General features: G+C 53.6%; 1 protein-coding gene across 2 annotated transcripts; it reads right to left on the bottom strand.

The window, feature by feature from the left end:
- Positions 1–2390: 2390 nt before the first annotated feature.
- C2CD2L (C2CD2 like) lies at positions 2391–11967 on the bottom strand. Of its 2 annotated transcripts, none has more exons than XM_030332565.1 (14): positions 11211–11967; positions 9090–9185; positions 8607–8726; positions 8330–8440; positions 8122–8238; positions 7916–8027; positions 7670–7778; positions 6703–6767; positions 6485–6612; positions 6219–6393; positions 5432–5533; positions 5156–5292; positions 4783–5068; positions 2391–3478 (listed from the first exon to the last, which is right to left on the bottom strand). In XM_030332565.1, the coding sequence occupies exons 1-14, from the start codon at positions 11562–11564 to the stop codon at positions 3267–3269; spliced, it is 2124 nt and encodes a 707-aa protein (XP_030188425.1). In that variant the 5' UTR covers positions 11565–11967; the 3' UTR covers positions 2391–3266. The 2 variants fall into 2 exon arrangements, with proteins under 2 accessions (XP_030188425.1, XP_030188426.1); XM_030332566.1 differs by having other exon boundaries at positions 5156–5289; positions 11211–11966.
- Positions 11968–13533: the final 1566 nt, after the last annotated feature.

Here is a 13533-nt window from a genome sequence, read left to right as displayed (position 1 = left end):
CTGTTCTCCTGCCCCGAGTTACTTTCGGTTTCTCTACCACACCTAGCTGCCTTTTACTTTTTCTGCTTTGTACTTGTTTCCTCTGCCTGGTACCGTCTTTCCCTTCTCCCCAGTCTGGCATGTATTTGACTAACGCCTACTCATTCTTCTGGTCTCAGTGAATATGCTTCTTTTTTCCAAGAAGTCTTCCAGTAAGGGAGGGCAGGGATTGTATGTGTTCTTCACCTTCATACTCCATCACTTAGTCTAGTGGCTGAAACATTAAGGGCTCAAGACATATTTGTTAAATAATGTACCTTAGTAAAGTTCATTGGGGTTGATATTTATTTTGTTACATTTTTCTGTATTTCCTAACCTAAAAATAAGCCTATATAATTCATATCATCAGGAAACACATTAAATGTTCAATAGAAGATACTATTAAAAATAAGCATCATAGTAAAATCTGAAATTTGTGCATGAAGTTTGTTACTAACAACAGCGAATTATATTATTGTCCCTGTTTTAAAAAAGGACTTTTAAAATACAATCCAGAAGTAACAAAAATATATTTTATCAACTTCATTCCTTCAAAAGCGCATAGAGTAATACTTCACAAAATGCCAACCTTACTTTAATTCAAATTTACACCACTGAAGATGGTTCATGGCTTCAATTTAGCAATTGCATGAAGAAAAAGTTCATTCACAGAACTATGTAGACTCAAAACAATTTTTACAGAGCAAAAATCTCAGGATAGCTCTGGAATCCACACATATGTCTTCAAAATTTGAGACTGAGTCTTGCTGTCTAGCATAGTTTACTTCCATCTCAATCTGCTTCTCTTGAAAACAAGCTACAATTTTGGCCAGATAATTCAGACACATCCTCAGATTTGGTCTTTAAGAGCTGCCACAAAAACTTAAAGCATAATTCATACTCCTCAAGAGCTGTGGCTGTCTTCCGAAAGTGTAAAATGAATAAAGTTATCAAGTGATGTTTTGTATTTCTTTTGTGTTCATGTAAAAACACCTGTATCTTTGAAATGTGATCAGGTTCTTTACCATAAAATAGATGATTCCATTGAGCTCCGGGCAGCTCAACACTAGAAGCTGAGTACATCTTCCAGTTAGCATCCACTCAATCCGCAGGTGCAGTGGGAATCTGGACGCCCGCCGCCCCCCCCCCCCCGTGACAAAAATTTCTTGTAAAAATTCGAGATCAGTGTGTCTGGCTACCTTGGCATCCTGGTAAGCAAGCCGCTCCTGTGTGGACCACTAAGAGTTGCACTTTTTAGATCAGGCGAAATAGCTAGATAAATCTCTTTGAGTTCTCATGACCTAGAGTTGAGCGTATCACTGTATACAAATTAGCTAAATATCCACACTCTACCACTCTTTCTAAATATCCCATATTCTGTGACTAGTATGGACAGGAACGTGGGGAATATTGCCAGTCCCGTGCTGCCTACCCAAAGGCATGTGCCCTAACCCCCCCAGTGATGTAGGTCAGAATGGTGAGGCTGGAGGTGACCTGAATGGTTATCTAGGCCACTCCTCATTTTAGAGATGAGGAAGTGGAGTTCCAGAAAGAAGTGGTCTGTCCCAGGGTCACTTGGTGTGTCTGTGGCACACTCAGGCTTTCTGTCCCTGGTCCAGGGCTCTGTCTGACACCCTGTAGCAGCTTACCCAGGTCAAGTCCTGTGGAAGGTCCCAGAGAACAGGGACCAGGGGTGTAGATTTTGCTAGTGTCCCTAGCTCCCTGAACCTTGCCCAAACTTAGGAATGAAAGACTTTTCATTGTGATGAAACCCTTATAAGACTTCCCCCTCCCAATCTGTCTCTTCTGAGGCAACAGTTACACTTATTCAGCACCGACCATATGCCAGCAGAACTGTGAGCCTCGACGCATTTGCTTCTCGGGCACCACCAAGCCATAGCTACTATCACGGTTCCCATCTCACAGATGAAAAAACTGAGGCATTCTGAGGTAACGTAACTTGCCCAGGGTCACGCAGGTAATTACAGCAGCTGAGATTCAAATCTAGGCAGTCTAGAGCCAGAGTCCCTGCCTAGGATTCTGTTCTATCAGGGAAGCAACAGCCTATTCAAGAAAGGGGAGTGAAGATGCCTGTCCTAATTGATTTTTTCTTCTCTGATGGCCTTCTTTTGCTACAATATCATCCCTCAAAGGCCCGTTCCCTCATCCTCTCTAGGTCCTCTCAGCCCACCCGCCACATCCTCATCCTCTCTAGGTCCCTTCTTCCCCACAGGAACTTCTTAGCAGCCCCAACACGTGGGTCGCCTACTCCACCTCACCGTCTGGGCCCCTGTCTCTGACCCTCTCACCCCACCCATCCCACAGCCTCGCTGCCCACTCACCTTTCAAAGGATAACCAGTGGTCCAGTTTATAAACTCCAATTTGACTTTAATTTAATAAATTAAATTCCAAGCCATCACACAGCAATGGACATCATCATCTCCCAACACGCGGAGGGTGCAGCCCTGCTCTCGCTCCATCATCATCAGTCTTTAGTAAAGCCTCTGGAGCCATCGCTCTGGGGAAGGCTCCCACCCAGCTCTGGGCTCCCTCCTTCCAACAGAGCCACTGCTCACAGAGAAGGCATCAAGTACAAAAACGGTAATAAAGGGAGGGAGGGACGAGGAGCAGGAGGGGAGGCAGGGAGGTGGGGAGTACCTGCCCCCCAGCCCGGGCACCGGCCCGGCTTTCTGTGAGCTGCCAATGTCCTCAGAGGCAGACACTGGTGCTGGTCAGAGTGGGGACCTGAGGGAGACAAGGGAGTCCTGTCCCAAAGGGAATTGCCTACCTTCCTGGGACAGGAAAGAAGGGTCACCTGGGAGAGATGCCCTCTCTCGTCTGTGCACTGAGGGTCCTGGACCACACATATAAATAGAAAAGAGAATAAATAGGGGAGGAAGGACCAGCTGAGGAGCTGAGCACCCTGGGACTCCTCTGAGGGGCCAATGTCGACAGCACAACCAGTTCCGAGGAATGCCCACAAGTGCAGGGGCAGAGCCCTCCTCTTGCTCCGGCCACCCACTCCCTTTTCTGTGTTCTCAGCAACAGGTGCCCGCCTCTCTCATGCTTCCTGTTGTAAGCACCCTTCCAACTGGCCCCACAGCCCAGGGTGGACAGGGCTTCCTGGAACCCAGAGGGCTTCCCTGGCCCAGGCTGTTGGGAATCCAGGAAGGGGAATGGAAGAGGATGTGGAGGGTGGGCTGAGAGGACTCCTGCCCTCTCCTCGCTCAAAAGGTGAGGAGGGCCCTCAGAGCTGGGGGCTGGGGTTGCCATTGGCCTTGGGTTTGGATTTGAAGGAAAAGCGCTTGATAAGGCGGCGAGAAAAGCTGCCAGCCTTCTTTCGGACACTGGGGGTGGCCGTCGTGTTGGAGAGGTCGTCGTGTGATTGGCTCAGACCAGCTTCCTTCTGTCGAGGCCTCCGGCGGAAGATAAGCTTCGTGCCACTGCGCAGGAAGCTCACTGTGGGGGAAGAGGGGAGGCTGAGGCAGACAGAGGGGTATGACAGGCGTGGGGTGAGGTGGGGAGCAGAGAAAGGACCAAGCACGGAGGGGTCAAAGATACAGAACAGAACCTTTCCTTCGCCTAGAAGCCAGGCTTCCTTAGGAAAGAAAGTAGAGACAAAACAATGCCTTTTATCTTTCCTGAGGAAAAAATGGTGGCGCTCATGGGATTCTGTGGGCAAGTCTAACTATTACCGCTGAGGAGGAATGTCACAGGGCTGCTTCCCTGTAAGGACAGACTGACAAATGGACCTCTTTACTCTGGAAAGAAAAGACGGAGCAGAGGGCATTTCTAAAAGCCCATAAAAATCATGAAAGGATAAGGTGGGTGGCCAAATTCCAGGATGCGAGCAGGAAGCTGCATCTGGAAAACTTCAAGGAGGTAAATTTGGGACCAGTATAATGAGACAAGTGTTTACACAGCAGGCTTTGGACTTAGGAATCTCATTATCCCAAGAAGTGATGCAGGCTTACATCACAGTTAAAATACATGTGTGGTTGACGGACTCGTTGGCAGAGAGATAAAGATGTTTGGGGGCAAAGCCTCTCGTCCTTAGAAGTTAGAAAAGCACCACGACTATCCACGGGCTGTGTCACTGCTAGAAGGACACTTCTAGGTTTGACTGGGCGTAGGATTCCTTATACTCAGAGGAAAGCGAGTACAGAATGGAAGTCGGCAGGGGCGGGGGGGAGAGAAAAAAAAAGAAGGAAAGAAGGGGTGTGCTTAGACCCAGGAAGAAAGAAGAACAGAGGTAAAGGGAAATTCTTTGGCATCCCTCCCAGTCACCTGTGCCTGTCACATCCAGGCCAGGACCCAAGGCAGTAAGTGCCCCTTCTCTACGCTGGCTTGGTTGAAACAGGCTGGGAAATGTAGCGATCCCTTAGGGGAGGAAGGAGAAGGCAAACTGGGTTGGGAATCCCATTCCCGTAAGTGTCCAGTAGGACCCAGGTCACGATACTGGGCATAAAAGGGGAGGGGGATAAGTAAACATTAAAAAAAAAATTGAAGGGGCGGCTGAGTGGCTCAGCCGGTTAAGCGTCCAACTTTGGCTCAGGTCATGATCTCGAGGTTCGTGGGTTCAAGCCCCACACTGGGCTCTCTGCTGTCAGGGCAGAGCCTCTTTTGGATCCTCTGTCTCCCTCTCTCTCTGCCCCTCCTCTGCTCCCTCTCTCTGTTTCTCTCTCTCTCCCTCTCAAAAATAAACAATTTTTTTTTAAATAAAAAAAAGAAGAAGTGGAGAGGACATGCCAATATTTCCCCACCTTTGTGATCCTTGAGGCTGCGGGTCTCCAGGGCGCCAGTAGACCCTGTTTCTGACTCAACATCATCCACAGATGGCCTCTCAGAAATGTCCGAACGTGTTGTCTCATCTGCTTCCTGGACGCTCGTGGGGCTGGAGAGGGGATCTAGGGGTCCTGGAGACATGGCCGGTGGGTCTGGGGGAGGTGAGGAGGGACCTCCACTGGTTCCCACATCATCCTGCATTGAGGCCTCCAGGGATGCCGCATAGCCCAGAGACAGTGCCAACTCGTCCTGAGCGATGGGCACCTGGCAGGAGGGACACATTTTAATGGGCAGGACTGACCCGTTAGGGCTTTCTCCCTATCCCAGCTCCTCTCCTCAGAGCCCTGTTACCTTGGAAACGCCAGAGATGATGAGAGTGCTACGCTTGGTGGGTGTCTTTTTGGCTGCCCGCCCGCTGGGCTCCGTCAGCTGGCGAATCGCTGTCTCTGCTACAGGGTCCAAGCCGTTGGAAAGGTGGCTCTCCCCTGCTGGGGGTACAGAGGATTGGTAACATGACTCCTCCGTGGCTCCTTCTTGGACTTGGACTCCTGTGCCCCACCCAAAATGGTTTCTGACTCTGGGGCTCCAGTGCCAACCGCCACTCATACTTCCCGATCCCCCACTCACGGCTGCTGCTGTGGGAGGCACTGCTGGGGCCGCTGCTCTCACTCAGCACAGTCGTAGTCTTCTCGGTCACCTCCACCTTGGACGGGGAGCGGGAGGGGGAGTCTGGTGGGTGGGGGAGGGTCAGTGAGCCGGGAGGTGCCTTAAAGTGGCCCCCACCCCCTACTGCCTTTATTGAGATGCACACTTTGGCTGACTCAGAGGGCAGGGGTGACGAAGGGACAATTAATCACATGGGTGATTAATAAGATGCCATGGGGCAAAAAGACAGCACGGGAAGCAAGGGGAGTGTGGGGCAATGGCATGGGACCCACTGAGGGTATGGGGAGACACCTTGAAAATGCAGAGTGCACAGAGATGGCACAGGGGTCCCCTGGGGGTGGGGGGAACCCCAAGAGACCTCTGGAGCTGGGAGAAATGTCCTGGAGGGCCCCTGGGAGTGGGAGAAGTACTACAGAGGCCACTGGGTTTGCTGGAGGATCCCAAGGATGCTAGGAGGTCGAGGGTAGAAGGAGGCGCAAGTAGGCAACCAGGGCCAGGGGGGAAGGAACGGCAAGAGAGCGAAGTACAAGAGTCTTGTAGAGGAGGCCCTGGCCGACCCAGCGCTAAAGCAGGATAGGAACAGCGGGGAAAAGGAGGGATGGAAGAGAAGGCTTGAGAGAGAAAGATGATGAGGAAGATGTGGCTGGATACAGGAGGAGCTGGAATTAGGTCTTCCCTTGCCCTTCCCTGTCCTGCATGGGTCTGCAGCCAGGGACCCCTGGCTCAAGCTGGGCTCCCTTCTCTTTACCTAGTTTCCCTTCTACACGAGGCCGGGACTGGACGGTGGTGACTGTGGTCACGATGGTGCCATCAGGCATGATGGTCCGGTCCAGCTCGATCTTCTTGGTGGGAGTGATGCTGGGGCGTGGAGTGGAGGGAGCAGGTGTACCTAGGTTCCGGGGGGAGCCCTCCTCATACTGAAGCTGCCGAGGGGTAGAAGAGCAAAGAGGCGGCGCCTCAAAAACTGCGCTTCCCCAGTGTCCTCCCGTCTTCTCCCCAGGCTCAGCTTCTCACCTCCACTGCGATGGTGGCCGCTGGTCCCAGGGCTTTCCCCGGCCCTAGGGTGAGCGGGCATACCTGTCTTCGGGACAGCGGTCTGGAAGGGGAGCCCACAGGCAGCGTGACCTGGCCCAAGAGTTCAGCTGGGGAAAGGGGGAGCACTGTGAGCTGGGCCCACGACCGGGCCCCGCTGAGCACCCATCCAGAGGGGCTCCTTCCTGCCCCATACTCACTGTCTCCAGAGCTGCTGTTCCTCAGCACTTTGAGGGTCAGCTCCCGACTCTGGGGGCCCAGATCCCTGTGGCCAAGAGGAGGTGGGGCAGGGAAGGGGAAGATTAGTAAATTGAATCCACCCTTGAACTGATCACAGGCCACAGGCCCATGGAATAAGGGCTCCAATGGAGCCTGCCCTCCAAATTACTGTCTCTTCCCAGGGTGCCTGGCTGGCTCAGTCAGAAGAGCATGTGACTCCTGATCCCGGGGTCATGAGTTCGAACCCCACTTTGGGTGTAGAGAGTAGTTAAATAAATAAAATTTTAAAAGAGTAAATCTTAAAAAAAGTATATATGCTAACTAATTTGGATGTAAATTTAAAAAACTAAAATTAATGTTTAAAAATCTTAAAACAATTAAAAACAAAAACAAATACTCTTCCCAAGAGAACGGGACAGAACTCTTCTCAGTGAATAGTATGCTAGGCATTCAGATCCTCCCTGATCCTGCCCCGTTTGCCCTCCCTGTCTCTCCATGTCAAACCACCCCCTTCCCTTTGCTCAAGCTGTTTCCTCTGCCAAAAACACTTCTCTCTCACACTCTGTTGAGACCCTCTTCTTGCTCTAAGGTGCGGTTTAAATGCCACCTTCTCCACGAAGCCTACTCTGATCTTTATTCCCCATGGGAATTAATCTCCCCACACCTAAGCACACCCACGGCATTCTGTGTAAATCTTGACTGGAGCCCTTATACCATCGTCTTTACATACATCTGTGTCTGCCTGGAGCCTGCAATCGACTCAGGGGTGGGGGTGTATCTTGGTCACGTCTGTATCCGCAGGACCTAGGCCAGGGCCTGGCATACAATGGGAGCTCACACCAAAGTTCAGTGAAAGCAGAGCTGATTCGTGCTAAGGCTATGCTGGAAGGGTCTGATCTTCAGTCTGCCCATAGGAGCAGGGGTGGGGTTGGAGGAGTCACTCCTTACAGTGCCAGGTCATCAGTCCACTGCACGTCGGGACCGGCACTTGTGGGCTTGGTCCACTTCTGTTGTGCAGGGTTGTCGAGCTCAGCTACACAGCATAGCTCCCCAGTGCCTGGGAGGAACGAGAAATGAGAAGATGCTCAAAGATGGGAAGCCACCGAGGAATGATAAAACTACACCCGTGGAAGAAGGGCAGGGGGCACCTGCACCCATAGCCCTGGCAGGCCCCCAGCTGCTTCTAGCTCTCACCTTCCAATTCACCTCCCAGGTGAGATGCTCGAAGCTGCCGTAGGAATAACCGGATAGGTCTGGAGATGGCTGGCTGCGCCTGGGGCACCGTGGGTGGCTTCTCACTGGATACCTAAGAGCAGAAGGAGGGAAAACGAACGAGGATCCCGACATAGCACCCTGGGGACGATATGCATACAGACTATTTGCTTTGAGTGCCTACTTACCAGGCCTCCAGGGGCAGAGCAAGCCCTGAGGTTGACCATCATGGCTGGCTGAGTGCTGACAATGGCATCCTCAATCAATTCCTCAATGGTGGAGAGATCTACTTGCTCCTCGCCTCTCTGTAGGGAGAAAAGGAGAATAAAGAGGTGGGGCCCCCAGCTCTGCACCCCCTCCTTGCTCTGCCTCTTCCGCCGAGCCCTGCCCCCTTACCTCCCTGGCCTGCAGCTTGGGAAGCACCGTCAGGCTGAGATCTGGACGATCAGTGAAGGCCCAGGACACAAGCAGCCCTTCATCAGGGATTTCCTCCAGGCTGACTTCCAACTGCGGAGGAGGGACAAAGGGGCTGGGCTGACTTGCCTCACACCTCCAACTACTCCTACTCCCCAGGACCCTCCCTTCCCAAATTCTGTCCCAGGGGGAACCAAACTGAAAGGCTGAGGCCTTGAACCGCCCCCTGCCCAACTCAGTTTCCCACATCCCCTTCCACCTGTGTTGGTGGCAGTGTCAGAGTGACGTGGTAGGTCTCCATGGAGACGGCAGCGGGGGACTGCTGGGTCACGGAGACTGGGAACATCACCTCCTCAGCAGAGAGCTGGCAATGCAGCACCTGAGACAAGCGAAGCACGGAGGCCAGGAGGGTCAGGCATGGAGGAAGGTGCCCAACCTTGCTTTGCGCTGCCCTTTAGAGAGCCCTCCCCACTGGGTTTTCCTTGGGACTTCACCCTTCTGGGGTCACAAGCCCATAGAAGAATTAAAGTCAAAGACTCCTCTCTCCAGAAAAATGCAGATATACACACACATGTGCTACATTTCGCATGCAACTTTAATGGGATTCTCAGACCTCCTGAAGCCAATCCTTGCATTCCTAAGGCATTCACAGACTTCAGGCCATGAACCCTCAGACTAAAGGGAACTCTTGGGACCAGCCCCCCTCGGGGTCTATAGAAGGCAGTGCCCGGCAGCCCCTTACCATGGTGCGCTCTGATTGGTCTACGCAGGTCACATGACTAATGCTGGCTCTGGGTGGGAGTTGGGGCACCTCCTCAAAGGCGATTTGGATGGAACTCTGAGGGAGTAAGTAATGTGGACACAGGGTCAGGTCTCCGGAGCTGCCCCCCACAGGGCTGGCCTGCTGGGTTGCTGGCTGGGTCCTGGCACTGCGGAGTCCTCAGCTGCAGGCTGGCTTCTGGCCCCTTCTTGGCTCAGGGTTTTAGGACAGGGAGTGTTCCCCTTGAACCACACCTCTCTGGGGCCTGCAGTTGCTAGGAAGGATGGAGGAGCTAGACCACCTCAAAGACCAGATCACCTTGAGCTGAAGACCCTCGATTCCTCCTGGAATACTAGGAGCCTCCCTCTTCTCCTCCCACCTTTCTCTTCATTCCTCAACCTACCCCCAAAGAAAGGTGCGCACCGGGAAAAAAAAATAATAAAGGTGTTGGTTGCTACCTACGTATAGTGAGGGAGAGAGTGACTCGGCTGAGCTAAAGGCAAAAGCAATAGGGCCACTTATTCAAGATAAGAGCTGGAGAAATGAGGCTAAGCCTACGTCTACATACACAGGATGCAGAGGCTCAAGAGTATGACCCTATCTATATTCTTGGGGTTGAGGACTAGCTCCACATGGGCGTGGGGAACTTTACCAGAGGCACTGGCAAGAAAAGCAAGCTCAGAGAGCTCAAGCTTCCAGAGGCCTGGCTAATTCCCCAAGGCAGACAGCAGGGTGGTATTAGGCAGCAGAAAGCTGCTTAGCTTGGGTCTTGAAAGAGCTTCCTGATTCTTACACAGCAGTGGAAACAGCCTACTGCAGTCCCATCCAGAAAGCAGGATGGGAAGGAGAACTGAAGAAGGGGCACCCACTGAGCTGGCAGCCCTTCCTCGGGTCTTGGGATGGGAGGAAACAGATTCACAGGGCCCGTGTGCCTGGCACACCAGAGAACACCAACTTCTCTGCGCCTGTAGCTGGCTTGTTTGAAGGCCAGGCCCAGGGAGATGGGGAGATGGATGCTAGGAACCCCAATCTCCCCACCCCCTGCAAGGGAGGCCAATGTCCAGCTGAGTCAGCTGTCCTGGGGAGTCTGTCCTGACCAAGGGACAAGGTACAGGGAGAAGTGGGTGGAGGCATGAGTTCAAGATGTAGACTAACAGATGCCATCTGGCTTTCTGCTGGCTAGCTGGACAGAGGAGACTGAGCAACTTCTTACGTGGCCACTTTTGTTTCCAGGCATCTGGGGAGCTAGTGGAGCAAAGCCCTAGTGGGAGCTGGAAATGGAGAACCTTCTGGGTAGGGGGCTGATGGGCTGTGAGAGTTAAGACAGAATATTGGGCCGGGATGGGAGAGGGCCCCATGACACGGAGGCCTCTACCTCCCACCCCACCTCAGTCTTATGACCATGCTTCCTGCCCTACTTCCTGGGAGACCAGATGCCCATGGTGCAATGGGAGGAAGTAGGCTGGGCTGGTTTGTGACTGACCCTCAAGAGGCAGTTCCAGACTCATCTACTGAGAGGGGCATGGACTGTCAATCTGCTCTCCACCTTAACACCTTTTCTTCAATATATACACTGCAGGTCAGCAAAAAGAAGGGTGTGTTAGACTGTATCAGTGAAATTACTAAGGGCCTGGGGGGGTGGTGTATATTTCAGGCTCCTTGGGGATCTATCTGCCTGATCAAACCAGGGATTTGGGGCATGAAATGTTAACTGGGTGTGGTGGCATGAGGACCAGGCAAATTTCTTCTGCAGGTGCACCTGTTTCCCTTCTATCCTTGCTCCCCGACACAACCAGCACCCAGGCTACACGGAAGTGCCCTCGGGCCCAGGGATTAGCGTTGCTATGAAAACAGCAACTTGTGCTTGGGTTTGCAGCCAGAGAGTACCTTGACCACAGAATAGAGGATCTGGGACATAGCTAGATTTCTACAACCTCCAGCCTCACCTGCACCCTTTTCTGTGATCCCAGAGGGGAAGAGAAGCCGTAGGGTTCTCCAGTTGATCCCCACCCCCATCTGGCCCTCCAGGCAAGAGCAGTCCCTCCCTCCCCGCCCTGGCAGGAAAGGCTGAGGGAACCACCTAGGTGCTCCTGTCCAACTCACCCCGTCCCTGCAGGCCTGCTCGTTCAGCGCTCGCACCCAAGCCCGTTGCCAGTTCTCTCGGAAAGACTTGAAGGCGAAGAGCGACGCCAGGAGGCCCCGGACGCCTGGCTCCTCGGGGGCACCAGCCCGAGTCGGCCGCAGCCGCAGCAGCGAGCGCCACACGCCCAGCTCCCGAAGGGAGCCCGCGGGCTCGGCAGCTAAGGCGGGTCCCGGCCCCCGGCCCCCGCGGGCCCGTGCCAGCCACAAGCCCCGGGCATACTGTAGCAGCCAGCCAAACACCGTGAGCAGCGAGGCGGCGAAGAGGATCAGCAGGGCCGCCCAGCCCACGTCCTGCTGCCCCCAGCCCGGATCCATGCTCCGCACGGGCTCCGGTCCGGGCCCCGGCACGGGCTCAGCCGCTGCCCCGGGGGAGCATGGCCCGGGCGGGCCGCGGGGCGGGGGCGGGCTCCCCCGGGGCTGAGCGCGCGGGCTTGGGGGCTCTGCGGGGATGGGTGTCCGGAACTAGTGGATGCCACAGATCGATGAGAGGAGTCCTGGGGGCTCGCAGCGCCGGGGTCCCTCTCTGCGTGATCCGGGTCCCTCCTCAGTTGGTCCGGCAGTCCGACCTGGGTTAGTCGCCTGCCAGCGCCCGACTCCTCCCACGGCGTGGGCCCTTCTGGACCCGGGCGGGGACTCTTCTGCAGAGACGTGGGGGCTCGCGGACCGGCACCGGCTCCGGAAGGGCTGCGTGCGCAAAGCCGACATTGACAACACGGCCGGCGCCCCGCCCCCACCCGCCCTTAAAGGAGCCGCACCCGCGCTGGGCGGGGCTTGGCGAGCCCGGCGCCCAGGCGCTTAGAGGAGGGCGGGAGGACTACGCCGAGGGGAGGAGGTTCCGGGGTTGAAAATAGGCGGGATCTTTGACCACCCCGCCCCATACTGAAAAAGGGGTACTCCCTTCCCCCCCCCCCCCCCCCCCGAGCTCACAGCAAGAGCAACTTCGCTCACTTGAGGTATCTCCTCTGATTTCCCTTACGCACTTAGATTTCTATAGTTTGGACGCATGTGGGGTTAAGGACATGACCTCCGTGGATGGCGTCGGCTCCTTCTCCCAACACCCCTAGGCACAGCAGCTTCTTTGGTTCCCATTTCTTGGCCTAAGCTAGGCCCTGGGTGAGTAAATAGGTGCAGAGCATCCCTCCTACATAGAAGTGCCTGGCGGAGGTCCAGGAGACACCGACCAGAAAGAACTTGAACCTAGTAGAGTCTGAGAATAGAACATGGAATGTTGATCTCCCTCCACCACCACCACCTCCCTTCTCCTAGCACCTAGGACCCAGGAACACCCTATTAACCTCCTTGCTCGCGTGGGTTTGTTCTGGAGATATTTCCCAAGCCTGGGGCTGCTTCTGTTTTTAAAAATAATATATTTCCATAGTAACAGCTCTTGCCCATGGAGCACGTGTAGAAGAGGTGGTAATGAGAAGGGAGCTGGCAGCGTAGCACTGGACTATCAATAGATTCAGCCAAAACATGTGATGCCATCCAAATATGTGATACCCCAACAAGTGCACACACACACAAAATGATGCTATGGGTACACTCTGGCCTCAGGATCGATCCCTTTTCCTGGATTTAAGGGAGGAGATTCCATCCCTACGGGACAGGAGCTTGTCATTTCCTTCTGGAGGGAGAGGAAGGAAACTCTTGCAACAGAATTAAAAGGAAGCCCCATTCCCCAAGAGGCCCTTCTCCATGTACATATGGCAAAGTGTTCAGCACACAGGGTAACAGGGTAGGTATTAATCTCCCTCCCAAATCCAGTCAGTAGTCCAAAGAAGGAGTATCTGGGAATAAACAATGCCTTCTAAAGTGCACGGCTGCAGAGTTAGGCAGAATCTGGCAGGTCAGCAACAGGGTTCCTGAGCCAGAGGAGGTGGTGGGGTAGCCTGGGATGCTGGGAATTCACTGTAAGAAATGATGGGGGGATGGTTGGTAATGGACTAACCTTGCTGTCGTCCTGCCCATGCGTGCGTCATCACTGGACACCAAAAATGATGAAAGATTCCTAGAATGTGGTTTTTTTAAAGTTTATTAAATTTTTAATTTTTATTTAATTTTTATCTTTTTTAGTAATCACTCAACGTGAGGCTCAAACTCATGCCCTCAAGATAAGAGTCGCATGCTCTTCGGCTTGAGCCGGCCAGGTGCCCCTAGAATGTTTCTAATCATTAGGTGAGGAAAAGACATGAAATGAAGGGAAGAAAGAATCCCAGGCAGGCTCCGCATGGCCAGTGCAGAGCCCAAAGTGGGGCTCGAACTCACGAACTGTAAGACCATGACC

The sequence above is a fragment of the Lynx canadensis genome, chromosome D1, assembly GCF_007474595.2.
Source record: "Lynx canadensis isolate LIC74 chromosome D1, mLynCan4.pri.v2, whole genome shotgun sequence".
In the NCBI taxonomy this organism is placed as follows: Eukaryota; Metazoa; Chordata; class Mammalia; order Carnivora; family Felidae; genus Lynx; species Lynx canadensis.
This window is presented reverse-complemented; position numbering and strand designations above follow the sequence as displayed.